General features: G+C 40.4%; 1 protein-coding gene across 2 annotated transcripts in view; it reads right to left on the reverse strand.

Annotated features, from left to right (window-relative positions):
* Nucleotides 1-3,943: 3,943 nt before the first annotated feature.
* CLIC5 (chloride intracellular channel 5) overlaps nucleotides 3,944-27,949 on the reverse strand; it is a 78,058-nt gene continuing 54,052 nt past the window's right edge. For both annotated transcript variants that reach the window (XM_062489631.1, XM_062489632.1), the window contains exons 5-6: nucleotides 15,349-15,530; nucleotides 3,944-13,129 (exon numbers count right to left, since the gene is read on the reverse strand). In XM_062489631.1, the coding sequence (XP_062345615.1) occupies nucleotides 12,962-13,129; nucleotides 15,349-15,530 (350 nt within the window). In that variant the 3' untranslated portion in view covers nucleotides 3,944-12,961. The remainder of the gene's footprint in view (nucleotides 13,130-15,348; nucleotides 15,531-27,949) is intronic.

The following is a 27,949-nucleotide window of genomic DNA, read 5'->3' on the forward strand; positions in this document are numbered from 1 at the left end:
TATAATTGCAAAGTCACTCCAGAGTCAGGAGAGACCAAGTACTGCCCCAAATTTGCTACTTTTTATAAGCAAGCTTCCTGGTGGCACTGGGACCCGAGGCCACAGCTGAGGGGAATAGCTTCTGAGCAGCCACAGCTGCACTTGGAACCCTTACCCAAATACCTGTCTTTACTACTTAGTGGATATATGTATATAAATTTATACACTTTTACATAAAAATATATAAATATGCATGTGCATCTTGGTTCAGGCCATCTAGTACCCTCCCAAAACTGACCTTTGAAATCAGCTGGAAGCTCATTTGTCCAGGGGGTGTTTCTAACAAGCCATTTGCAGGCAGCTATTCAGTTGAGGACGGTATACCAGCATGGACAGGAGCCAGTTTGGGCCAGTTTGTCCCAGAGGTTGGGAGTGATCCCAGTACATTGAGTTTATTGGTACAGCAGTTCCCTGAAATCACAGCACAGTGCAAAAATCACATGTTTAATAGGTGAAACGGAGCATCTCAAGTGAAAACTCATCTCTGAAGTTTTCAGTCTTGGTTCCCACACTGTGAAACATCATCCTGTGCCCCTTGGGGACACAAGAAGTGATCTGATGAATGTTTGTGAAGCAGTCACAAGCAATGCTGCTGCAGAAAGCACATGATACCGTGACTGTTTTAAAGAGTTTCTTAACAGCCTAAGCAATAAGGAATTAAGAAAGCCCAGCACCACTCTGTGCCAAGAAAACAAATTGCATCACCCATTCAGGGCACTGACAGGGCAGGAGCTGTGCAGGATGTGGTGCATGAGCTGATGAAAGCTGGTTCCACAACCCATCCACACCAGGACTTGGATGAGGATTACACGGGTGACCTGAACTCCAGCAGGTTCTTCAAAGTCTTTCCCCTTGGCACCAATAATGTTCTTTAATGTTGTTTTAACAAAGGGTTGAGGGAAGGGGGACTTCTTGCAACAAATTCGTTCTCACACTTCCCAATGAATGTACTTCCATCCAGCTTTTCCCAAAACCTGTGAGTTTCAGTGCAAGGGAACAAGAAGAAATCCCCTCTGTTATCTCTGCTCTAAAATTCTGGAGCATAAGGGTTACAAGGCTTACGTATACGCTAAAGAAAACACCCTTTCTTCTTTTTTTGACAGTTTAGACTTTTCAAATTGCTGCACCTTCTTCCGTCTGGCATTAAATTCCCCTTTGCATTCTGCAATGCTGATTCTGGGGGAATCTTAAAGAGATTAAAGTCCCTGGGGTATAGATACAACACCCAAGAGAGAAGGGTTGCCTTTGCCTCTAGATTCTGAACAACAGGGTGGGTTGGAAATTGGCCACCAGCCCCTGGCATGGCCATGCTGGGCTCTGGGGTGGTGGAGGAGCCAGTTTCATCCTGCTGAGGAGTGACTAGACTGCGGGTTTTCCTTTTCCTCCAGGCTCCTCCAGAGAAAGGCTAGATCCTGTCAGCGGTGGCTGAATATTGGCCAGATTATGGGGCATGTGGGTATAGCCTGTATTTATTTTTTTTAAGTATATATTTGTTTGATGTTTTGCAAGCATCTGCTTAAAATTTCTGTGCTTATCTAATGGGAGGAAAGAGGCCATTCTTCCCAAAGCCAACTCAGTGCAAGAAAATGTCATAACACTGCTGGGCCCCTTCGTTTCATCCTTCGCCAGAGGGACTCCATAGTTCCTCTGCTGCTCCTTGGAAAGCCAAGAAGTGAAGGCTGGCAATTAAAGGCATCTGCTGGGCTCATGAAAAGAAAGGCATGCACGAGATATGAAGGATGGATGACACCTGAAATGTCTAAACTCTTGCCTGGCGCAGACTGGACTGATTGCAGCATGTCAAGCAGGACGTGTGGAGTCTTACATCAGGTATTCAGATAAAAAAGAAAACCCAAACTAAAGCCTCCTTGACAAAGCTTCCCCCCACCCTACTGCTGAAGGAAGAGGTGCCAGCAGCTCCATGGAGCCCATCAAGGGCTCTAGCTTTTTACATGGCAAGCAGGGAGAGACAGCAACACGAATCCCTGTCAGAGAGAGCGATTACCTGGGTAGAAGTGAATTTTCAGAGACTGAATGACCAAAAAAATGACCAGAAGCAGTGAGACGTTGCTGTGGAAAGGGGAAAGCTTTGGCTTTTCTCAGAGCAAATGCATAAGGAATGATAAAATGAAGACAGGAAAAGTGATAAGTGATCTAGGTTGTTACTCACCCCATTTTTCATCATTCAGATCTGCAATCACAATCACTTATGCACAGAAACCACTTATTTTACACAGTGCCTAGTGGATCTGATGCACTCAGTTTTATTAATGTCAAACATCCCCTAGGCCAGTGTCCACAGAGCCTGAGACCAGTGTCACGTTTGTTTGTATGATGAGAGGGTATTAAGCAATTGGGAATAATTTTTAATTAAAAAAACACTAAAAAACCAGCAGTGTAAAACTTTTTTTGTGTATGGTCAGTAGGTCAAACCTCAAGGGTCAGGGCTCCTGGTAGCCCTCTGTATTACTTGGCACTGAGCACTGTCAGAGATGCTTATCAGGATGGAGCAGTCTCAAACCTGTGTTTCTGGCATGACAGTGGCATGATGGAGCTGTGCAAGGTGTGTGTTTCTACAGGAAAATGCACAGCAGTGTCCCCCATCAGCCATAGCAGGGCATAGAAACCCTCAGCAGCTGAGTGACTGAAAAGCAAAGCTGAACTTCCATTCAGGACTGGCTACAAATTAAGAAAAAAATGATTTATTAATTCTTTAATTCTTTGGTAAGTCTGATGGTTTTTCAGATTCCCTGGTTTTCTTTCATGATCCACGACTGGAGAAAAAGGGAAAGATCACATCTGCTATGAAGGTGGACTTGGGTGTTTGCACATTTAGGGCTTTGTCCAAAAGAAATCAACCAAGACCTTGGATTTGTACAGTGCTAGACAAGTGAAATGGTATTTCAGCACTAGTTTGAGCAGAAACATTAGCAAAAACTTACCACCTTGGGTCTGGAGAATTTGAAACAGAAGCCCATTTTTATATCACACACAGCATCAAAAGAGATGTGGCACCAGAGCAAAGCAGGGTAGAGAGATGTGACCCTTTGGGTACAATCTTTGGGACCAGAAGAGAAGTTTATATGTAAATTCAGAGAGATCCTGCTTGTTCCTCTCCAGCTGCAGCTGTTGGATCATAAACTCGTGTTGTTTCAGATGGAATGTGACTCCTTGTCTTTTGCTATGTGAGGGATTCTGAGTTTCTGTATCTAAAGCGTCTCTGGAACTGGTTTGCTTTGGGAAAGCTAAATTCAAAGTTCTGTGCTGGAATTCAATTTACAATACTTCACATTTTGTGTATTGTAATCCCAGAAAGGACATCCTGGAGCCAAGGCTCCCAGCCCTCCCATGGCTGTGTCTAATCTCTCACAGCAGAAACAATATAAGAAATGAGGCAAATGGAAACCTACTTCCTCGTGGACTTTTTCTCAGCCCTGGTATTTTGGGACTTCTTGACTTGGACATTGCTTCCAAAGTTTTGTGTTTAACAACATTTATGGATCTGTTCTTCAGGAAGTTGAATCCCATATTAATTTTGGTCTGCACAGCATCATCCAGTAAAGGGCTCCAAAGTTTAATTAAACACTGTGTAAAAAGGCTTTTCTTTTTGATTGCTTTAAACTTGCTGCTTGTTTATTTCATTAGGAACACATAACCTCTGATATGAGACATAGTGAATGGTCATACCCCATTACACCCCCTCCATTATTTTACAGATATGTATTATAACTCCACAAGTTCTCATATCCCAGTCTTAGAGTAAAGGATGGCTATAGCTGTATCCAAGCTCTGAGCACACCTTTGGTATTTTGCAGGCAAGGAAAAGTTGCCTGTTTAAACAAAAAAAAACAATTAACAAAATTAAACAAAAGTCCAGCACTAACCCAATGAGAAAATAAACCACTTTTATTCAAATTATAAGGTGCTAATCACTCTTGGAATATAATTATAAACAGCTCCAATTCAGTAAGGTAGGTTTCTTCATTTAACACATACTCATTTGAAGGATGCAAAAGAAATATTTGCTTATATATTCAAAAGCCTAAAATGAAACAATAATCAGACACTTTTTTGTATTTGAAAATTAATTTAACTCTTTCTTCAATAATAAAATATACTAGCTATTATACAAAAATGACATTATTTTATTCACAGTTGACAGAGTACAGTCTCACAATCATAATATTAAAGGTGAACTGCAATGACATTTTAATTGTATTTTTCCTATTATTACAGATTATGAGGGTTAGAGCAGCACAAAAAGGCCCTAATCAGGTTCCTGTCATGTAAAGAGCTGCACATGCAGAGAACAAATACATAGCTTCTACCCCAAAAGGTTGCAATCTAATCTAAAACTGCACATTAAGAGAGGATGTTCCTTGACTGAAAAACACAAGTATGCAAAGGGATTCTGGCTTGCTTTCTTATCTGATGGAGACCTCTGGATACACAGTTACTTTTCACTGTCAGACACTATAAAATAATTGTTTACAAATAAATTACTTTTCTTTGAAGCGTACCAGGTCTGAGTTTAAAGGTAATTCCTGCTTTTTCCATATGAGTTTCTGATCTTGCTTTTAGCCGAGTACTTCAGGTGGGAGCCCTGAAGCCATTAGCCATTTCTGGGATTAATGACATTTTGGAGGAGAAAATCCAGTCATGGAAACTCAGGTCTTGACCAGTAGCTAAAAATTTGAGCATCTTTTCAAATAAGGTCTTTTTTGCCTGTATAATGCCCTGAAGAGGTATTGTGTCATGCCATGGTTCAGTGCCCAAATTTTGCCTTTAAATATCAGTGCAGGTTTTAAGCAACTGTGGGTCCAGTGGGGCCATACAGGTCTCTGCACAGGTTGCTCACACACTGATAGGAAACTTCTCCACATACTCTTAAGACTTCCACACTGGTTCCTGCTATCCTCTCTCAGTGGGCTCCCCTTCCTCACTTTCAACCTCAGACATCCTCAAAGTAACCAGAATTATACTCCAAACTAGTCAGGATTTGAAAATGAATAGGTCTGGGAAGGGAAAAAAAGCACTTCTGCTCACCCCCAAATCTTACTATGCAACTTGGTTTTGATCTTCAGGCTTTAGAACTGGAAACAGGTTACAAAAATAAATCTATTCATCACAAGATCACAATTTTCTAGGAAATACGCAGCAGGACCCTTCATTAAAAAAAAAAAAAAAGAAAAGAAAAAAGACAAAAAGTAGCAAAAGGGGGGTTACCATCATAGCTCTAAGGGTTTGCACAGATGAGGACCTGTTCTCCAGGAACCAAACCAACCAGCTGTTGGAAATTTGTTCGTAGCCTCTGAAAACACAGTCAGGAATAAAAGCTGTCAGATTTGCACCAGGAAAGAGGGTTGGGCTGGGGAGTGGGGTTTTTCATCCCAAATTCTTACAGTTAATAATGCCCAGCAATTTCCATCACTAAACAACACAACATACTCCCGGCTTCTTTGAAACACAAGGCTTAAAACAGAACAGCACTGGAAATGAGAAGTGAGGCAGCAGCGAGGCAGCTCGATGCACTTAAGGGAACATTTTTTTAAGCCATTTAGCAGGAGTTTATTGCTCCAGCACTGGAGGCTTTGAGCATTCAAGCACGACAGGGTGTGCATTGTTGTGCCAAAGCTGCCCGCCCTGGGTGTGTGTGGTGTGGGGCAAGGGGCCAAGGGCTGTGTTTAAACGCACCCGCACGAGAAATGCGATTTAGGCAGAACAAAGCACACTCCTGTTGTGCCTCCCCGTGATTATAAAATAGATCTGTGTCATTATAAATAGAAAATGACTGGTGACAAAGATGCTGCTTTGACTCACTTCTGAGGCCAAGCTCCTTCACTGCGGTTCCTGATGTCAGACCAATTTAGCGGCTGCGCTGCAGGCGAGTGTGTCTGGTTTGGGGTTAGCCAGTCCACATCTCATGATGGCTTAATCTCATTTTAAAACAGCAGGGGATTCACTGGGGTCCTTTGCAAGCATCACTCCCTCACCCAAGGATGGCTCTGAACGCCTTCAAAACACGCTGTGCCCACTGCAAGGCTCAGATTGCTACACAGCAAATTACCTTGCCCTCCAAGGGACTGCCAAAATTTCAGGCTCTGTGAAGTTGAGACCCTGCTTCCACACAGCTAATTGTGTGGTTCTTGTTTATTCCAGTGGGAACCAAATGAAAGACAGAGAAATAATAGTGCTGTTTCAGAAGTGTAAGTTTTCCTCTTTATGCCACTTTCCATCCCAAACAAACTCCACAGCATTATTGAATTAAATAATGCAGATAAATACTCTGAATATGTATATATATATGTGTGCATATATATAGCTTTTATGTTGTACAATAAGTAATTAAAACAAAACAAAACAAAAAAAAAAACCCCAGAAACTAGAACTGCAACCCCTATTGCCGTATCTGGAACACTCTGTTCATTCATTCCTAAGCATGCTTCTTAAAGCAGACTGAAATCTTTCTGCTTCAGTAATTTAATCAGAATCCCACTTACATTTGTATTTTATAGAACAGTTTATTCCCAAAGCTGAGGATAACCTCTTATTTCCTGAAAGCTCCTAAAAACTTTCTTAATGAAAGAGTAGAGAAATCTGCTGTTTGCAAATTCTACTTACTTATTGCTTACTTCCAAACTAAAGTAGCTAACTTAATGAAGGAGGGGAAAAAAAGGAGTGAAAAAGACTAATTTGGTGCCTGTAGCCACTTCCCAAATTCTTCAGCGTTTATAGACCTAGAGAAGGGAAAGAACAACCTCTCAGCAGTGCAGCAGAATAGGCTAAAATAACCCTGTGAATCCAAAGCAATTCTGGGAATTAGAGGATGTTCATTCCTGTTATGGTTCTACACTGTGAACTGCTTTCAGGGCTCCCAGTAGTACCCATTAGCAAGAGCCAAGCTTTTCTGTTTTAATTTAATTTGATTTAATTTCTACCAACAAATTCCACCCCGTGGTGAGAATTGACAGTATCATGTTGAGAACCATTAGAGCATATTTGGATTGTTTTTACTCCATGTATACACAAAAATAAAATTCCCCCACCCTTCTTTGGACTTCTTATTATGAAGTGGCTTTTCTTTAGACAAGCCACTTCACAATAAGAGTGAGGCAGACACAATGGATGCATCGTAGTGCTGTGGGATACCACCATAGGGAGTGTGGTTGGAGATACAGCAGAACATGCCTTGGCATTGCACTGCCAGCATAGCCTGGTCCTGCTCCACTCTGAACCCCTTTGGCACCAGAGCAGAGCTTGGCAGCAGTGCTCGTGTCCCTGCAGTCACCACCTGGTGTCCTTCTTCTGCTCTAAGAACCTTTACACCACTGCTGCCTCCTTTTCTCCTCGAGTGCTCTCTGGTCTCTCTGCACTTGAAACATCTTCACGCTTATGCCACCTTTGGCTTTACTGGGAATTCCTATTGGGAATTCCCCCACTGGGAATTCTGCCACCAGATTTCAAAGGGAAGAGAATAATAATGCCCTTCATTAATATAGGCTTTTCTGTCATGGCTTTTAGGCCCCTCTCCAGGCAGGCAGGCAGGCAAGCAAGCACATGTTTAACATTAAGCACATCAGTAGTCCCTATTCACATGCTGCAAGCTAGAAATGCTCATTAGAGCTGGATCGTGGCTCCAGCTGAGCTCTAACACTTCAGCCAGGGAGCCAGGCAGGAGGAAAGGTGGCCCTCAAACCTTTCATCATGGTTGCACCATCACTGGTGGGGCAGTTTCAGCTCCTCCAGCGGGCAGTGGGTCCCCTTGGCAGCAGAGGCACGACCCGCTGAGCTGTGACAATGCCACCATTCAGAGCTGCTTAGCTGATGAGCACAGCTCAAATACAGCACACTCAAATACATCCTCGGGAGTGTTTTCAGGATCAGCATCTCTCCAGTGAATGCTGAAAGGGGAATGATTTGGGGCAACAGGGGAATCAGATGATTGCTGCAGTCTCTGAGAGGCTGCTGAGTCCTGCGTGGGGAGTGCCTGAGGGGGTTACACGGCATTCTTCAGGCTTTTATGTCACTTGTTAAAAAATGGACACATCAAACCTTTGAAAACAGCTTTGGATGGGGTTTCTAGGCTTTTCTGGGGCCAAGTGATGCTTGGAATGTGGGACAAGGAAATAAAGCAGCTTAAGACACTCTGCTTTCCCTGCAGGTGAGCTGGAAAGGGAGAAAAGGGAACAGGAATCCTCTTTTCACTGCTGAGCACTGAGTGGGCTGTTGTAGTTCAGTGTCCAAATCAGCAACAGCCCTCCAGAAAGGAGGAAATGGGAAATTTGTGACTCAGAGGGAACATGTCTACTACCTGAGAGAAGCCCCTAGGCAAAGCCACCTTCAGCATGCTGCCTTGCTCATGTCTGTGCTGAAATTCACAGTCCAGACTAAACAGCCTATCACCCTTGGTTAAAGTATCCCAGATGAAAAGAAACAATTTTTAAAATTATTTTAATGCTGTTTTCTCAAAAAAAAAAAAAAAATCATTACCTTCTTCAACTTCTCAACAAGTATAAACCTCACAGCTTTCCTGCCCCCTCTGGAATTACTAAGTCATTGCAGACATCAAAATTAATGAAGATATGAAAGATTCATCAGAGAGGCAAAATCTTACTGGAAAAATATTTCTTAATATCAAAAACAATTCAAGAATAATGAATTCATTTAGGAAAGTAATAAACAAAGGCAAATTTCCTGATGCTTAAAAGAATACACATGAAGGAGGACACAAGACTTAGGGGTTATTTTTTTCTTTAAAACACCAATTAATTGCTTTAAAAAATGTTTCCACGTGCTTCTGGTTTTACAGGAGTGTGATTTCCACTGGCTAAAATTTTGCAATACTTTCAACTCAGCTAATTAGTCAAACTCAGGAGATGCAGACAGGGGGCTTCGTCCTACCAGATGGAACGGCTACACTAAAACACAGCTTCCCCTGTGCCCATCCATGAGAATTCTGCTACTTATCACTGAGGAAATGGTTATGGCTAACTTGGAGCTGAATTTGAGCACAGACAAGAGAGGGAGAAAGGTGTTTAGGGGTTAAAATAAAATAAATATATATATAAAATAAATGCTACATGCAATTTAGCTGAACTTTCTTGTAGGAAACAAAGTTTTCTATTTTCTTTGTGCTATTGACTGTCATTCACTCTGACAGTGGCTTTTCTGCTGGCGCAACCAGAGGAGTAACCTGTAGTTCTATATTCCACATTAGACCTGATAAAGCAATATAATTATGTGATTTCTATAGGCAAAAATGCTTCTCACAAGGCCTGCATTAAATAGACTTTAAACAGATATTCTTTAGTTCTACCTGTGCTGCAAAATGACCTCTTGGCAATTCAAGCAGTTCTAACAGAGAATAAATGTAACTAATCTATAGGATCCTCAAGACTCCCATGCCACTGCTCATAGAAGAAAAATCAATATTCATTCCAATATGAATAGAGTGTTGGATTGACTGAGCAGGGAGCTTTGAAATAAATATCTAAGAAATGTTTGGATGAAATGGACATCTTCACAGACATTTGGTCTGCATTTCTGAAATGTAGATGATTAAATCCACATTGTTGGCTTCTTCCCTCTCTGCACTATGTCTTTCTTTACATCTTGCAAAAAAATTTATGAACAAAGTTATTGTAAATCTGCAATGTCTGTCTTGTCACTTAGATTCTTTTCAGAAATTCTGCCTTGCCAATGTGGATATACAATCCTGTATGATTAATATTTATTACTTATAATTCTAAATACAATGGAAGGTCACCAAAAATACTCTGTTTAAAAGAGTCTGGAGCCCTTTAAAACCTCATTGGTGATGGATCCTGTGCCTTGAGAAGTGAGCTCAAAATCTTAGCAAAACACTTTTCTATGTAGGATTTCCAGTATTTCCTGCTTCTGGCAATGGATAATGCCAAGAAGCACAAAGGTGAGTAAAAGTTACAGATATGAAAACATGAGCTTGGATTTCAAACCCAAACAAAGGTCAGGGAAAGCCTGAACCTGTCCATGATCTTGGATCAGCCTATAATAGTGTTATGAGTAAAATGTAAAGTTAGGATCCAGACTGATACTTGAATTCAGATGGAACCGGCACCATAGCTGAAAACTGCTCCATTTTCCTCTAATTTCTCATACCCGTCATTACATTTGATCTAGATATTTTGGAATGCTGTATGAAAAATGAAGATATTTAAGGATTTTTTTTTTTAATTAACTGAAAAGAAATTAGCCTGGGGACTTTTAGATTTATTATGAAATCTTAAAAAGTTTTTAAGAACATGCAAATCATCTTAGTAAAAGCTCACTGCATTTATAGATAATTTTCTTTTTAATATAAGCCCAACCATTATTAAACATTTTTTTTAATACAAAAAAGATGTAATTTGAGGTCACTGCAATCAAAAGATTGTGATTTGGACCTCTTCTATGAAAAATAAAGACAAACATAAAAGAGAATTTCAGAACTATGAGATTCAGCAAAATGGTGAGGATTCTGAGATGGAAATCAGGGCAGACCCTGTTCACCTGCCTGAGATCTGCTGCATGTTTGGACAGTCTTTTTCTAGGACATAAATGTAATAAGCAGAGAGCAAGAATCTGCATCTGCTTCTGCAATGCTGTCTTTTATTCAAATATTCACAGCAATTGTGACTAAGGAAACTACTGATTGAAGTGCAAACCTGGGAAAAGGCAACTGAGAAAAATGTAGTTTCTGTTGATTGACAGGATCATACTGAGATATCAATACTGAGAACAAAAGCTCCCCAGGACCATTGATCAAGTAGAAGACTTTTCTCGAGGAACAAACTTGCATAGCTTTGCTAATAACACTTATCTAAACTGACTGAGCCATCCTGACCCAAGTGTCAAGTGAAAACAAAGACCAGAAAAGAAAGGATTGAGTCAATTAAGATAAATAAATAAATAAATAAATAATTGCCAGAATTTAAAAAAAGAAAAAGAAAATAAAAAAGATCACAATAATTCCAATCTCATGAAGAAATGTTTTTAACAAGTCACATGTGCTTGTGCAGATACTTCTAATCTCATCAGATTTTTCTCACCTCTATTAGTGTTCTCTGAGCCAGCTGATTTCTCAGCACTATTTTAAAGAGTGCAAGCCTTTGCCCTCCAGTCTAGCCGCTGCTAAAACAGCCCATTCTAGGAGAAGACTTGGGAGTTAATGGATTTTCTTCCAAGGATTTGAAAGTTCAGAACAAATTGACCATTGCATGTGAAACAATAGTGAACCACAAACTCTCTTCAGTCAATGAGCAACATTCTGCTCCCAGCTGGGCTAGTGTGAAAAGTGGAATTATCCTACTAAAGTAAAAGGATGGTTTCAGATTGTCATCAGCATCACACGGCAGAGCCTGGCTTTCCATGTTGTTCCACTTTCCCAGCTCTCTGGCTGCAAACAAGTGTGCTGTGAGGTTCCACTTGGTCACAGCTCACCAGCTTGGGGTTCCCCTCAATCCAGAGCAGCTTTAGCAGCTCTGATCAGAGGAGGAGCCACATCAGGTTACAGCTCAGCTTTAACTTTTAAAACAGCAATAAATCCCCCCACAAACTGAAACCCATGAACCATGTGCTCTCCTGTATGTACTGGAGCACATGAGTTTCAAGTGAAAGAGCTGTCATTCTGAATTTGAAGATGAAACATGCAAATAATCAGCAGTGTAAAGCAGATGTGTCAGGCAGGCACTGCAGATAGAGCAAAATAATTGCTCATAGAAAATAAAAGCCTAATTCAGAATTGTGGAACCTGGATGGGTAAAGCCTGGATGAGTGGGATTAAGGCATCATGAATGGATTTTCTGCTAGCACACTTGCTGAATTCCTAGCTGGAAACGTGCCTCTCACTGTGCCAGCCTGCCCTCTTTGAGGCTCTCACAGCAAACCCCTCCTGGGGTGAGATGATGAGCACTTGAAAATGACCCATCTGGAGCCCAAGGCAACGAATTCCCCTGCCTGGAATCCGTGTGCAGCAACAGCTTCCCACTGCTGATCCAAGTTTCCCAAGATAGCAATTATAAAGGAACTGGCAACCATACAGTCAAGATGACAATATCCTACATGGTTTGGTTTGCCGTGCCAATTCCCTCTGTGGGTGCTGGAGTCAATCTGCTGCCCCTGTTATTGCTGTGTCTCTCTGTCTCTACCAACCAGCAGATCCACTGGGCATTTTGGCACAGGCTCTGCTCTTCCAAGGGCTGCCTGCTCAACTGCTCTTTCACTCTTTTGCTTTAAACATTCAGATCCAACAACACCATGCAAATTTTATGCAGAGTAGCATCTGCAAGTCTGACATATTCACTCAGGCTTCCCCCTCTTGCGCCAAGTTAAAAATAAATACCCTATAAACTCCTGGGCCTGCTAAGACAGAAGATGCATTCAGAGAGTTTATTTAAATAAAACTACTAAGAGCATTTCTGCTTTAGGGTCAAATTCCTATTTTTCCCCTCTCTCTCTCTCTCGTGTTTTGTTCATGCCTCAAGGATCTTAATAGAACTGAGGGGAAAAGTGTCCTTGAAATAACCTAGAGAAGAACCAGCTCTGTGTGTTCCTAACTCTCCTACCTGAAATTTCAGCTATTTATAAAACTCTAAAGAATACAGGTCATGATGTACTCCCAACATAGAACAAGAAACTAGTCAAGTGGACTCATTTCCAATACTGATTGCAAATAATACTAGTTGAGCCAGATCTTGGGTTAGACTTCAAAGGGTGCCCACCCCCCACCCCCCATTACAGCTGCCTTCTCTTTTTTCCACGGAGAGGCAGATTTGTCCCTGCCCAATACACTTGGAGCAGATGAAATCATAAAGATCCCAAACAGACAGCATAAGGATAAAGTACATCTTAAGGCAACAAGGAGCAGAGTCTGTAAAAGGGGACACTGAGCCATGGCTGGGGGCAGTTAGGACTTGCTGAGCCTCTTGGCCACATCTGCGTAGGCTTGCTCGATTTCTTTGTCTGCTGCACAGGTGTTGGTGAACTCATCCCTGGCGTACGCGTTCTTCAGGTACCGCCACAGCCCCGTCATCTCCGCGGGGAACTCAAAGTTGCGGTATTTCTTTGCAACAATCTAAAGCAAAGATAAAACACGTGAATAAAGCATCTCACAGGGGATGTATCTCCTTCTTAGGGAGCTTCTTGCTCTCTTCTGTCATATAATTAATAGCAAATGAGAGGAATGTTTGGAGAATCAGGGATTTATCATAGGAAAGCCTGAGAAGTGACTGCTGGTTGTCCCCTATTTTGCAAGGCTGCTGCTTGTTCTAAGTACACTCTAAAGCTATGACCTGGCTACTGTCACCAAATTTCAACTTTTATGGTACATGAAGTTCATTGATTTTTACCCTGTTGGGGTTTTGGGGTTTTTTTTACAAGTCTTAAGTATATCACTTAAAGCTGAGACACCACATAAGAAGGGGCTGAACCATAAAAAGCAAGACAGATTTAAGAGAAAGGCACTAGTAATGATTATAATATATTTTCTTATTAATTATTATATTTAACATTATATATATATATGTGTTGCTATATATTTTAATATATGTAATATATTTTGCCTGGCAAACTGTATCAGAGGATATAACCACCTACAGCTGTTGGAAGGCTGTATCCATGTTCATGAAAAGGAAAAATTCAGGGTGGCATGGGTACCATGATTAGGAAACCAAGATGATTTAGCATATATTAGAAACAGAAGCATTGGGATAAACTGAGAAAGAAAATGGTTATTTCAAGACTTGTTAGACTAGGAAATTGTCTATCAAGCAAATTTTCGATTTCTAAAAACACTCAGGCCCTTATTCAGGAAAATAGTTAAGTGCATACTTAATTTTAAGCACCTGTACAGTCCCATTGAAGTCAATGGGATTAATCTGTACTTAAAACTAGTTGGTTGGTAAAGTACCTTGCTGGGTTGGGATATTTCAGTTTCCTTGTAGGAATATACCATATAGAATAAGCCTGTGGTGACAGAGTGAACTGTCTGATAGGAAGGGATGGATTAGCTAATTTAATGAGTGCTTCCAATCTCTAATTTTTTCTGACAGTATAAAATTGTTCTTGGGCATAAATTATTTACATATGTGCCACAGAGTTCCCCTTTATTTCTAAAGCACATGGTAGAGCTGTTTTTCATCTCAGATTTCTTAGGACAGACATGTTCTCAGAAATAACTGTGATTTGTTTTTATTACCAGGATCCACTTGGTATATATGCAAGTCCAAATCCTGTCCTAAACTGCATTTAATTACACATTCTTGCCTTCCAAGATGCATATGGGGAAGATAAAACCTGCTAGGGAACTTAAGTCAACATTTTCAAAATTTCCAGCACACATCTTCCATCAAATGAAAAAATTTTCTTCTATCTGTTAAATGCTTTTCAGGCAATATCCTATGGCTACGCTTGTCTGAGAAAAATTTTAATTCTCTTTTTACATCTTTCATTTCACCCCTAGGAGACAAAACCAGTGAGGGGCCACACATTCATTTTCCATTGTCTGACTCCAACATTGCCAATGAAGACGAGCCAGAAAAAGCGCTAAACCTGTTAGGATATAATCACATTTCTTACCTGGTGACTTATGTGCTTTTTAAATTTTTTTCTTTTTGCATATGTGCAGTCAGCTCCCAGGCTCAGTTTATGTTTGGCTCACAGAGCCAAATTAGATGCATGACTTGGCTTTAATTCCTAGCTTACTCGCTCGCCAAGGTCTGCCAGGTACTTGTGTTATTCTAAAGCAACATGTCATCTGATAAATTAAATAAGTGCAACATTTAGAAGTCAAGATGATGTACATGATTTGCACTATACCAGCAACCATAGTACATCTTAAATCCTCAACTTCGTCAATGACTTTGATTTGTTAACTTCTCTGTGTGAAATACCAGACGGAATAAATATTCCCCAAAGAGATGGGCCGCTGCTCTTAAGTTACAAATGAGTGGGAACTGCCTAAAGTTTTGACATGTTTCTTAAGGGCATTAGGAACTAATTAATATGAAATAATGCTGCTCCTTGCAGCAGGGTAAAAATAAAGAGAAAAGACACCTACAACTTAGTAGTGTCTTCACCACTAATAAATGATGGGACAGATTTCCCATGAACTAAATATAAAGTTCCTTTATTTAACCTGTAGGAAACACTGAAGAGCAAAAGTGTGTTTCAAACTGCTCTTTTAGGCCTTAAGAACTCTCTGCTGAAATACACATTGGTTTTGGCACTCAGCTGTCAGAGCAAGGCACATCACATCAGATAAGGCTTCTTTGACCATCTCATCACATCTTTTACCTTGACAACATGGAGTTTGGGCAGAAGGTTGCAGTCAGCAAGTGATAGGTCATCTCCATCCAGAAACTTGCGTTTAGATGCTTTGTCCTCTTCAGTGCTGTTTGCATCAATCTCCTCTGGTAGGGGAGTTCTCAGGTAGTCATCCAGCTTCTTCAGAGCCTTCACCAAGCCCCTTTCAAGGGCTTTGCAAAAAAAAAAAAAAAAAAGTGATTAGAGGAGGATAAGAATTGTTTATAAATGCTCAATATTAATAGCTATAGTAGTGTCTAGGAAAAAAACCAAGAACCAATTTCTTTGTTGTTAATTTGTGCTCCAAAGATGACACAATCCAATGGCAAAGTAGCCCACTAAAGTGCACCTGCCTGAGGATAAAGCTCATCCTGCAGTGGGAAAAGAGACACAGGGATCTAGTTGTACCATTATCTTCTCCTGACAAACAACAAAAATCAGTGAAAAAGATCCCAGAAAGAAAAAACAGCTTGTCAAGATGATATACCAAAAACCCACATATTATCTATGATATTCTTTTGGTCTGTTGAAAGCCATCAAACAGGAACTGGAACCCTGTACACTGCTCCTTCATTTTTCTAACCACCCATGTAGGACTGCAATGAAGCTGAATTGTCTAGCATTACTTCAGCTCTATCAAGTCTTAGTTTTACTTCTTTCAACACCCTTGCACAAGTAATTAAAGGCAATAGCAGTAATTCCAAAGATGCTAACCAGAGCTCCATAGAGCTGAAAGATATGCTACAAAGGAGACAAGATATTAGCCAGTGTTAAAATTCCCATTTAACTCAGGTTCAACTTGAGTGCAAATGCTCCTTTTGAGAGATCTCAAATAGTCTCTCAATGGAGAAGAGACTCCAGACCTCTTAGTTCAGTTACTGAAGATCCTGTGTCACATGGCTGCTGGTTCCAACAAATTCCAGTCTTCAAATGCCACCTAGACCTCTGCAGCAGAGTGCAAATTTTACACCCAGGCAAGGAATCTGTGTCCTTGTGCTTCACTGTCAGGACAATAGAAAAACTTGCCTGCAATAATGCACTTACTAAAAGCTGGTTAACTCTGTGCAGGTTTGTGCATTACTTAAACTGCAAACACTTGGGGCAAAGAAGGGTCTTTCACGTTTCTGTTTGAAGGGTGAAAAGCATGATGGAGTCCTAGTCCCCCACAAGTGCCCTAAAGTGCCCTAAAGCAACATAAATAAGGAACAGCAAGAATTTACAATGTGAAAAAATAACAATATGACTCGTGGGCTTAAGGCCAGAATTTCAGCTGGTGAAAATTACCTGCAGTGATTTATACCTGCTGCAGATGTGGCCTGGAGTCAGTATTAATGGCCTAATACTGTAAAGTCTTATACCTCTGAATAACTTACTGCCACTGAACTTATGGGAGAGTTACTCAGGTGATATTGCCCTGCAAGACCTATGGAGATAAAGTACAAGGACCAATAAGTTCAAACTGAACAGGGGAAATTTGGTTAATTATATGCAAGAAATTCTTTGCTGTGAAACAGTGAGGCACTGGAACAGGTTTCCCAGAGAAGCTGTGGCTTCATCCCTGGCAGTGTTCAAGGCCAGGATGAACAGGGCTTGGAGCAACCTGGGATAGTGGGAGGTATCTACAGCAGGGGGTTTGCAACTTTAAGGTCTTTTCCAACCCAAACTGTTGTATGATTCTATGGTCCTAAACATATTTATGGACCACATCAGGCGCTCAAAAATGCTGCAGCTATCACCCATCACAGAGAGCCCTGCTGGCACAGGTAACTCCACAGGCTCTGTTGTCAGCTGCCCCTGTGCTTTTGGCACAGGGAGAAAGGCAGCATGTCCAGGGCCACTGAGAGAGCAGGAGCTGAACACCACAGAACATGATTTTCCTGCTGCCCTAACATCCATTAAACCTGTGCCAGCAGTGGAAGGCAGATTAAGCCGCTTGATTCCTTGCTCCCACTGAAGTCTCTTGGCCCAGCACCAGGGAACCGTACCAGCTCTTTTGTGGCTGACTCTGAGACACAGTGGCAAACCCTGGCTTAATTGATTGACTGGAGAAATGACTGGGATCCAACTGAAAACACCCCCACAAACATAGCAGGGAGGGAAGGAATTTTATTTCTGAAAGCAGAGCATCTAAAGCGACTGAAGTGCTGCCATCCATAAAACAAAAGTGTTGCCATCCCTCATTTAATCAATTCAAATTGAATTTTGACACTGACATTCTGCTGTCAGATGCTGGCAGTGGTGCCTTTAATCGCCTGCAGCTGTCCTGCCTCACAACTTCCATGGGAGGGTAGGAACTGTGGAGAGTGGCAGCACTCAAAGGATTTAGCAATCTCTCTTTTGTTTGACCTGTAATACCTGTTGAATAGACAGTTCTGCTTCTCTTGGTCAGCCTCAGACTGTGTCCTCTTACAGTGTGTTCATATAGAGACAATGGAGGTGAATTACTGTGATTTCATTCAATTTTGTTCACATGGGTTTTGGAGAACTGGCTCAACACTGACCACTTTCCAGTATTCCCTTCACCCAGTAGGATTGTTGGTTCTCCAAGTCATCTGAGCAATATTCCAGTGTCAGGAGGATGTTTGATGCTCTGTGCTGGCCCATGGGGTCAGTCAGGTGTGTGCACGGAGTCAGCAGCAGCAGGTGAGGTGTGTTTATGTAACTTTTCTGGATCTCATTAGGTTTTGGGGGGTTTTTTGCTCTCATTGCTCTATCAAAGTGCGTCATGGCTGTCCCAAAAACAATGCCTGGAGTGAAGCCTGTTTGTGACAGCAAGAAAAACAACTATCTGAATTCATACTTGGCACTTGCATATGGCAGCTTCAGGCCAGAAATAAGCGTATGTTCAGGGTTCAATACATCTGTGACCTAATTCACAGGCTCTGCTGGAGCCCACAGGATGCTGACATCTCACAATGAAATCACCACACAGTCAGAACCATCTTATATCCTGATAGGCAAGAACTGAACAACTACTGACACCAATGGCCCCATTTTTAAAATCAAAATTCTGCTTAGTAAACTAGATCTTAGATCCTAGTAAACTTCTCAGAACAGCCTGGAAAATAGAAAAATAGCAAATAAGAGATAATTACTCTCTTTCCAATTAAAAAGTGAAAAAATTTTGAAAAACTAAGAATTCAAATCCAAAAGTTGCCACATCAAGTGGATTTTAGGTGCACAGGGTCAGACTTTGAAAGCTTGTCGATGGTTTCCAAGGCATTTTTTAAAATCCATATGCAAATGTCCATGTTGCAAATCCTACTTTCTAGGTGCCCTAACACACTTGGATTTATCTGTATGATTTGAAATCTTCATGCTCCTTGAGAAGGTACTCAGGGAAATCCCCATGCAAAGTAAGAGAATGTGTAAAAGAAGCTAATTTTCTCTCTTACCATGTAGGTATTTAAGCATTACGTGAAAGGTGAAATATTGTGAATGGAGACCAGGCAATGACCTCTTCACAACAGCCTATAGCTCTGAATGTTCTGGGATGCTTCCTGGGGAAAGAATTGTCTGGGTTCATATCACTGATCAAACTCAGCTTAGATCAATTCCTTAAACTTGGATTTAATTCCAAACTTCCCATACTGTGGCTATTTCATGAAAATGTGGATGACTCTCTACATTGTCTCCAGTGAGAACAGAGGGGAGAGGATGCACTCACCAAGGCAGGAGCCATGTGAACACCAGTCAGCACCAGACTGGATGAAGACATTCAGAAAGATGTGAAGATCTAAAAAGTTACTAATTCCCCATTTGTGAGAGTACCACCCACAGTGAATTTCAGAAGTAGCTAAGCACCTAATAATTCCCTTGGCAGCTTGTCCTCTGGGAAACATCATTGAATAACTAAATAGGTTTGCTGATAACAGCTAATGGGTGGGATAAATTTTCCCTGAAGTAAGGAAAATTAAAAGAATAGGTTTGAATTAAACACCCTGAGAGCTTCCTCTCTGTTCAGTGGAGTTTTCTCTTCTACACTTGGTTTTGGTGACCCCTAAATGAGTTGTGGGGAGAACTTTTCCTGAAGTGTCTAATCACACCCTTGCATTGTCTTGGTAATGTCAGGGTGGAGGATTCAATATTACAACACCAAGTAGAGCCAGGCCTGAGTATGTGGCTCTGTGCTGCTTTTGAAATTTCTACCTCCAACTGCTTCCCCACCCTGCAGACTTTCAGTAGGAACTTCAGAGATCCTAAACGTGACCAGCTCTGAGAGAGGAGCCCTGTCATCATCTTATCCATGCAACAGCTGAAATGTCTGACCTCCTGGAAATCATTTTTCTGGACAGCAGAATCACCAAACACAAAGGCACCAGCATCATACTGCCTTCACTGGGATACATTTAATATAACCTTGAATGCCCAGAAATTCTACCCACATATAGACAAAAAACATCTCTCTCAGCTTTCTCTACTTCATTCTAGGTGACTTATGCAGCCAAAACCAACTTCTAGCAATCACAGTCCTGCCTTGTCATCCCACCAATAGTAAACAATAATATTAATAAAAAAAAACCTCATGAGCTTTTTATGATTTTTACTCTCCCTTCAAAACTAGGATTTTAAAAAACTTTACTCAAGAATTCTGAGTTAGAAGCCAGAAAAATAGCACTTTCCAACCTCAAAGCAACCACAGAACACTTAATGAATGCATTACCATCTGTCAAATGCACAGGGTGAGGTTCAATTTAGCTGATGATACCTAATTCACAATGACGTTCTGTTTCAGCAGAAGGTTACTTGATGTTGAACAATGAGATTAACAAATTCTGACATGCACAGAAATACAAATAATGTAACAAAAGTTAATAATTGGCAAAACTGTGCTCTCAGTTACTCTGACATAAAAGAGGAGTAACTCTGCATTGTCAACAAGCTATTCCATATTTACTCCAGTTCAGCCAAGAACAGACTTTGGCTCTGTTACTCAACTCTTCAAGCAAAAACTTCCTTAAACTATTAGCCTGTGCAATTATTTCCAGGGGATGGAGAGAAACCCTTGTGCCTTGAAGTACTTAATACTACATCTGAACAAATCATTGGAAAATGTAATGCATGGAGCAATCCTGCAAGTCAAGCAGAGGGCCAGATGACAAAGATTCATTAATACATACTCAGGGTGAAATTTTGCCCATCCTGAAGCTCATGGAAGTTTTGCTGTTGACCTCAGTGGGATTAGAATTTCTCCAGAAGCTTTTAAAGCCAAAAGAGACTATTTTAATCAGTTAATCTACCCCTGAAATAATACCAGCCATAAAACTTCCAGCATCATCAGTCCTTTCCACCTCTGTTTTCTGTGGGTCAAATAAGGCTGAAGCAAAATGGAAAGTAACTAGAAAGTAGAAAAAGAAAAACGTTTTGGAAAAAGTAAAACCGATTCAGGCTGCCCACACCCACAGCATTTGCAGAGGTCAGGCGAGGACTCCTTTTCCCCTTCCTTGAACTCCAAATATTTCCTTCTTTGTATAATGTTGGGACAAGGAGAAATAGCAAAGCATACAAAGCACATAAACACCAATCTCTGTGCCCTGAATGAACCACTGGAAGGCAAATCATTCCATCCTAAAATAGTAGCCTAGGAAAAGCTGAATTACCACCAGAGAAGCCTCAATCTCACTTTCTCTCTCTCTCTCTCTCTCACACACACACACACACACACACACACACAGGCAGACTGGCTACCTAAATTTCAAATAACTAAAATGAGGTGAAATGACTCTATTTTTATGTGCTTCTGTGGAAACTCTTGCAGGATAAGGATTTCACTTGATAGTCGTTATGGAAAGCGATTCAAAGAATAGAGGGCACAATCAGAGTACTAAGAACAATAGATTTTTAAGCAACTTGAATATAAAAATATTTGATTTGTGAAAAGAGAGCAAAAATAGTTAATTTTTAAACAAATTTTAAGCAAAATAATGCAAGATTTCTAAACAAACATGGAAACAAGAAAGTCATGTTTGGGGATAGTTGGTTAAGTAAGTCTTGCCTGGACATCCAATCATTTTCACATCACTTTTTAAACATTGGTAATCTTCAAAATTAGCATATAATTCCCAAATTAAAAGGAGAATAACCTTTTGTTTCAAACAGTTTGACAGAAAATGCTTTTACTTTCCAAAGCAAGTTACTATTCACAAAATTCCACCCACATTTGCCAATAAATCAGGTTGCTCACACCACCCATGGCATTTTTATTAAATAAACCTTTTGTCACAAAACATTTTCTCCAAGTCAAGGACAAATATATGTGACCCTCTTTCTAAGTAATGACCCCTGTGACAACAAGGCTTCAAAGTGACTGAAGCCCAGCAACATCTTGTCTTTTGTAGCCAACATCTGAAACTCCCTGAGGCTCATCTCGGCACAACTGCAAGGTTCTTAATTGTCAAGCCCAGGCAAGTAGAGCAAACCATGATCCATGTACAAAAATGAACAATTCCTGCTGCTACCCTGGATCACTGATTGATGTTTTCCCTTTTTACTGCTTTCTTCCACTGCCCTCCTGTAAGATTTATCCTGTAACACACGCAAATGAACTTGGTGAAATACACAATGAGGGAAAAGGGGGAACAGTACATAAATACTCACAGTCTCAATCAAACCATCTGAGATTTATTTTTCCTTTAGACAAACAAACCACCTTTCCTGATCACTTCCAGATTCACAGTTTGATATTATATGAGACCCAACACTGTTTTCTGGTAGGAGAGAGGAACAACCTAAGAAACAGCAACTTCAGGTAAGAAAACTATATCATTCCACTAGTCTGACAGTCTGATTAAAAACCAAGGATCTGTATTTTCACTCTCTTTTTTCTCCATCCTGCCCTTTTTTATTCAGGCTGGCTCAACAGAGTATTGTAACTTCAATTAGTATAGATTAATTCTTCTCCATGGAGGAGCTGGGACTGCAATACACATGACTCTGTACTCCATATTGAACAGTTTATCTCTGTCCCTGTGATTTCAATAAAACCCTTGAGATCTGAGTGCTGCCTTGATTCCTTCTCTTAAATGGCTGAAGAGTTGGGTGCTTTGTCTAAGCTGGTTCTGTAGATTCCCTCTCTGCTCAGAGGGGCTGAGCATCTCCAGAGGGTATTTCCATCCAACTGCCTGAGACACCTGATTCAGAGCAGCGTGACTCACTGCACACATGCCCTTCCTGCTGCTGAATTACAGATGAAACCTAAAGGACTAGCTCAGACTAGACACCTCACTTTCAGGGAGGTGAAGTCAGGCGAGATGAATCCTACCCTTTGAATATAATTTCACAGTTCACCCAAGTGATCTAGGATAATACCTCAAATTTTTTCAAAAGTTATTTAAATATTAGGGTTTACTCCCCACAGGGCAAATACATTGCCCATTTGAGCATTGCAGCATCCTTTCCAGGCATGTTTCTGCCTCATAAAATCCCCAGCTCTGAGCAGCAAATGAGTGGGAGGTCACTGGGAGAGCCATTGGAAATGCAGAGGAGGATGAAGGTTGTGTGCTTCCATGCATCCAAGGTATTTAGATGCCTACGTCTGGGCCAAAGGGAGTTTCTGGGGTGATTCAGCTCTCCTATTAAAGATGTTCCACTCCAGATAAATAATTCAATATTCACTGGAAAAGAGACTTGTGCATGTTCCCACAATAAAGGTGAATGCCCACACAGCCATGTGGAAAAGCTGTGATCTGTCTGTCTCTGCCCACTTAATGAATCAACAAATACCTCCTTGTGTACACAGAAGAAAAATAAATTAGTGTTTTTTATTCTTCAACCACACTCTTTCCTGGTTTGGGGTTGTTTTAGGGGACAGGGGCTCATGTTCATCCTTCAGACAAGTCAGAGTTGGGACTTGAAAAGGGTTTTTTTACTCCCAGTCAGTGCTGGGGTGAACAAACACCAGGAATGGGGTGAGTCACAAAAACACAGGGGTAAACATGGAAACAGCCACACACGCTCTGGTCATAAACCACCTTTCAGACATGGTCTGAGACAGGCATAAACAGGGACATGTTTTCCATACATGTAGGCAAAGATATGTTGTTCTGTGTATGTGCAGTGAGAGAAATGGAGGTGCTAAGCCCCAGGAACACTTCATCCAGCTCAGAGGACCATGGAGCTGACACAGCTGAGGGATACCTCAGGCACCTTTAGAAACCTGGACACATCAAAAATCCATTGATTTGCTTATGGGTAAGATTCCCCTTCCCTAACTTCAGCTATCTAATTGTTAGGTAATTAGTCTGACCTAATAGTTCAAGCATCCCTTACAGCTAGCAATGAAAGAAAGGCACCTACAAAGGAAATTCTCCCAACTTTAGACTCATATTTCAAGAAAAATCAAAATGCTCTTTAGAAGTTGATTGATATCTCTCTCCATTGATCAGAAATAAACCAGGACTTTTGAATGACTAATATATAACTTTTAGACAGATTTAGGTGATGTGATCCCACCCTTATAATCTCTCTTCCCTTCCCTTCTCACCCCATCTACAGACTGATTATGTGGATTGATTGATTGATTAGAGTTTCACCCAAAAAGTTTGGGATATTTTGACAGACATATCTCAAAACCTCCATAGAAGGAATGAGAAAGACTTAAAGCTTAATTCCCAGATACATTTTCTTAAGACAGAGAACAGTGATCCAAGGATTAAGAGGTTACCTGGATTTAGGAGACTCGAGTCTCTTCTTCTCAAGCTATTCTATATGGCCTTGTAAAAATAATTTAAATAATTTGCCTTGCAACCTCCTATATACAAAATAAAAATAAATGTACTCTTTGGCCACAAACTTTACATCAGTAAAGCAGTAATGCACCTGCTATGGAAATATGTGTCAGGTTAGATGTGATAAACAGTAAATATAACAAAAAGAAGAAGCATCTTCGCATCTTTTTATTTTTGTGATACCATCTGTCCTACTCCCAAATTAAACCTAGCAAAGCAGGTGAATCAATAATGCCTTAAACAGTAAATTAGACATGTTTTTCAAGCATTTAGAAAGAATGTTTTCACTTGTTTCTATTTTTTTACTGATAACTCAGGTTTCCTCCCTCCCTTTTCTTATCCCTTTTTACATTGGAGGCAAGAAATAAATTACAAAAATAACATTATCATGAAGGATGCAGTAAGAGCACCTTCAAATGCTGTTTTTTAAGAAGAAAACCCAGGTGCTCAAATGACACCAAAGGAAAGCTTCATTCCCAAGCCTCTTAGGAGTCCAAGTGACCCTGAGGGCAGCAAGCAAGTGAATGTAAAACTACTGGTCTACAAGTGCCTCAGGAAGAACAGCACAAAACCTACCTTTCACCAAGCACTGTGACCCTGTAGCAGCACACAAGTGACAAGCATCATCTCTAGGGCATGTCCCCAAGGGCCTAATCCTGACCTCTGCCATGCTGGTCTTGAGCAGGTGTCCCTAAAGCAACTGCAGACAAGCAGCAGCTGATTTGCATCAGGAACTTTGGGGAAAAAAATAAATAAATAAAACCAAGCCCTGCAGATTATAAATACAGATTATTTCTAGTATGAGGTTATCGCTCCACTATTTCGATTTCTAAGTGTGTTCACTCGGAGTTTAAACTTTCGTTTTACTACTGAAGACCAAATAAAACGATTCTGGGACTAACAAACTAAAACTAACTTAATGTATCTGCATTCAAGTAAGAGTAAAGTGAGATTCTGGTAGCGAGTGCAGCTGGGCTTTAGCAGCAGTGCTGTGGGGACCCCTTGTGTTCCACGATTTAAGTGAAGAAATTTGCTCCTGTACAGACTATTGGTGCTTGAAACTTTAATATCAATTTCTTCTAATTCCAGGCATGTAGAAGAATAAAGTCTGCTTCTGTTTATACCAGGACAATCCCAATTGCATTCCACTGTTTTCAACTCTGCTATTTAACTCCAGCATCAGTGAAGACATATGAGAGGGAGACAGAGCAATGCCTAGCTAGCAGCATCTGAGGATGAAATTTTAAAGCTATTAAGTTCCCAAATCCCTCAGTTCACTTGAAAAATCTCAATCTCAAATAGATTTATTTAATATTTCCATAATTTTCTGACTTTTGTGTTCAAAAATTGTTACTGAGCCACATCTTAATTCTTTTTCATTGTCTCTCTGCTTTTCAGATTTTGTTGTTATTGTTGTTTCAAGCACCTTGAAATGACTTAGGGATCATTGTGATTATGCCTCAACCTCCCTGAAAGGAGCAGAAGCAAAATAAGTTATAATTAAGTCAGGATGTATGAAAATAATCCAAGAATTAGTAGGGAGGTCATATTGCCTCTGTTGCAACTGAGCTGTTGAGACCAGTACTAAAAACATTCTTCCCAGTTCTGGTGTCCTCAGTTTTTTTTAAAAAAAGCCATTGGGAAGTCCAGAAAGAGGTCACAGGAAAGCAATAAGGCAGTGCTCAAGGACTGGAAAAAGGCCTCAAAGACCAAAGACACTTTGGTGCACCAGGAACACTTCAGTTTCTCCTGTTCTCTGCTCAATCAAACCAAATCGTTTTAAGGATGGAACATTAACATGTTTGTTCAATGGGCAAATCTCACTGGGATGAGATTTGTAGGAGATCATAGCAAATAACACAAAGATCTTTCTGGCCTCAAAGTCCATGAAACTCGGATTACTTTTTTCTGCTATCAGATAAACCAGGCTATTTTTCAATAATTATTTCTCTAATTCCCATTTTTTCACCTCATTTCAAGTACTGTTTTGAAGCTGAAACCCAATGACTTAAAATATATCTAATAAAGAAACTTAACAACATTGCTTTTCATTTACATTGCATTCTTCTTTTCCTTGTTATTTTATGAAGAACATTTGCATGCATTAAAAATAATAATTAAAAAAATATGCTTAGGCAAAAACAGATCCTGGGCCAATTTTTCTCCCTTTGAAGTAATCAACAGTTTTTCAAACTGACTTCCAGGAGCCAGTCACTGGGCTTTCTACCATGAGATAGCATGCAGTAGCTAAATATAGGCCTGTGAACAATCTTGTCAGGACATCAAGACCAGCTGGGTGCTTAAACCTGATCATTTGTTAATATAAGATTTGGACACTGAACTGAGCAAGGCCATAACTTTGTCTAAGTCCTGGCTGCGGGAACATACTTAAGATACACCAAGTCTATCACAATGAAGGGAGTTACCCATCAGGGCAAAACCATGGAGCAATGAAGTTAAAACTCAATTCTAAATAATAATGTAATTTAGGCCTCCCATTCCAGCAGCAAGGCGCTTAATTCCTCCCAGGACTGCTGCTGCCAGATTGCTCTAATCCACTTCCAGCTGTGCTACTGCTCCTGTGTGCAAGCATGGGAGCTCAGCTGGGAAGCAGAACAAAGCATCCCAGTAAAGCCAGCAGCACTTGGAGGAATATTCAAACACACAGGGGAAATAATTCCCTCTTAAAGGAGTGTGTCTGCCAACTACTGTTCCCAGTGCAAGTGTTTTACTCTAGTCCTGGCCATGTATATAGGCCCTGACTCAGCAAAGGCTTGAGAAAGTGCCTTAATTTCATCATGTCATTAATCTTGTTGACTTCAGCATGTTCTATAACTTTAAATTATATAAATACATATATTCTTTCTTTTTATTTCTCTCTCTTCCCCCCTATGGTATTCTATGTCTTCAAAGTTGCTTCAGCACAGATGTGTCAGAAAATTGTGTCTGTTAGTAAATTTCCTGCAAACATTTACTATTCCCAGAATGGCTGCATCTAAGACTATTAACCAGGCATAACAAGTCCCTGCCTTGGAGAGCCTGCAGTCTGATCACATCTGGCAGAAAATGTTCCTTTTGTGTTTTTTCAAATAGTGTTTTTCACATTTCCATCAGGAAATCTTCTGTCCTCAATTACTAAGGTCTTAGAAGATGGAAAGTTCAGAAATACTCCCTTGTACGGTACATATTTCTCAGATTGAGGAGATGGTGTTTTATCATTTTAGAAAACTGAAAATCTCTTCCTTTTATTGGCATAACATTTCAGTTCTCAGTTTTGGAGGGTCGAAAGATATTGGTCCTTAAAGCTGTCACTGGTACCAGACAGAATATTGATGGCACTGGGCCTCCAGCCAGCATGATTTTGAGGAGAACTTTCAAAAAGCTATTTCTCAAGAAAACTTATTTTGCAAACTGCTGTTCCTGGGCATTTTAGTCTTTGATTACTGGGCAGAAAGCAGATAAAGCAATTTGGGACAGATGATAAATGCAACTTGCAGCACTTCTTAACAAGTTAGCACAAAACTACACCACAGTTTTAGTGGTCTTTATATGTGTATTTTTATAAGGAGACAGAGTGAACAGTTTTATTAACATATCATGAATGAGTTATGTGGGTCGTCCCAAATGAATAGTAATAAAAGCTTTATATCACACTCACCAACATGTATTTGGTACTTTATGTGCCACAAATGTTGCAGAAAAGCTATTTTACATATGTTTTGAAGACTGGGTATTTTTTATATTAGGGCTGGTTTTGTAAATCTGCCAAGCACTTTAGCTACCATGAGCCCAACATTATTCAGCTCAGGGGGAGTAATAAAAACTTGTTTAAAATGTTCTGAATACCTTTTTTAAATTTTATTTTA

This window comes from Cinclus cinclus, chromosome 3 (genome assembly GCF_963662255.1).
Source record: "Cinclus cinclus chromosome 3, bCinCin1.1, whole genome shotgun sequence".
NCBI lineage: Eukaryota > Metazoa > Chordata > Aves > Passeriformes > Cinclidae > Cinclus > Cinclus cinclus.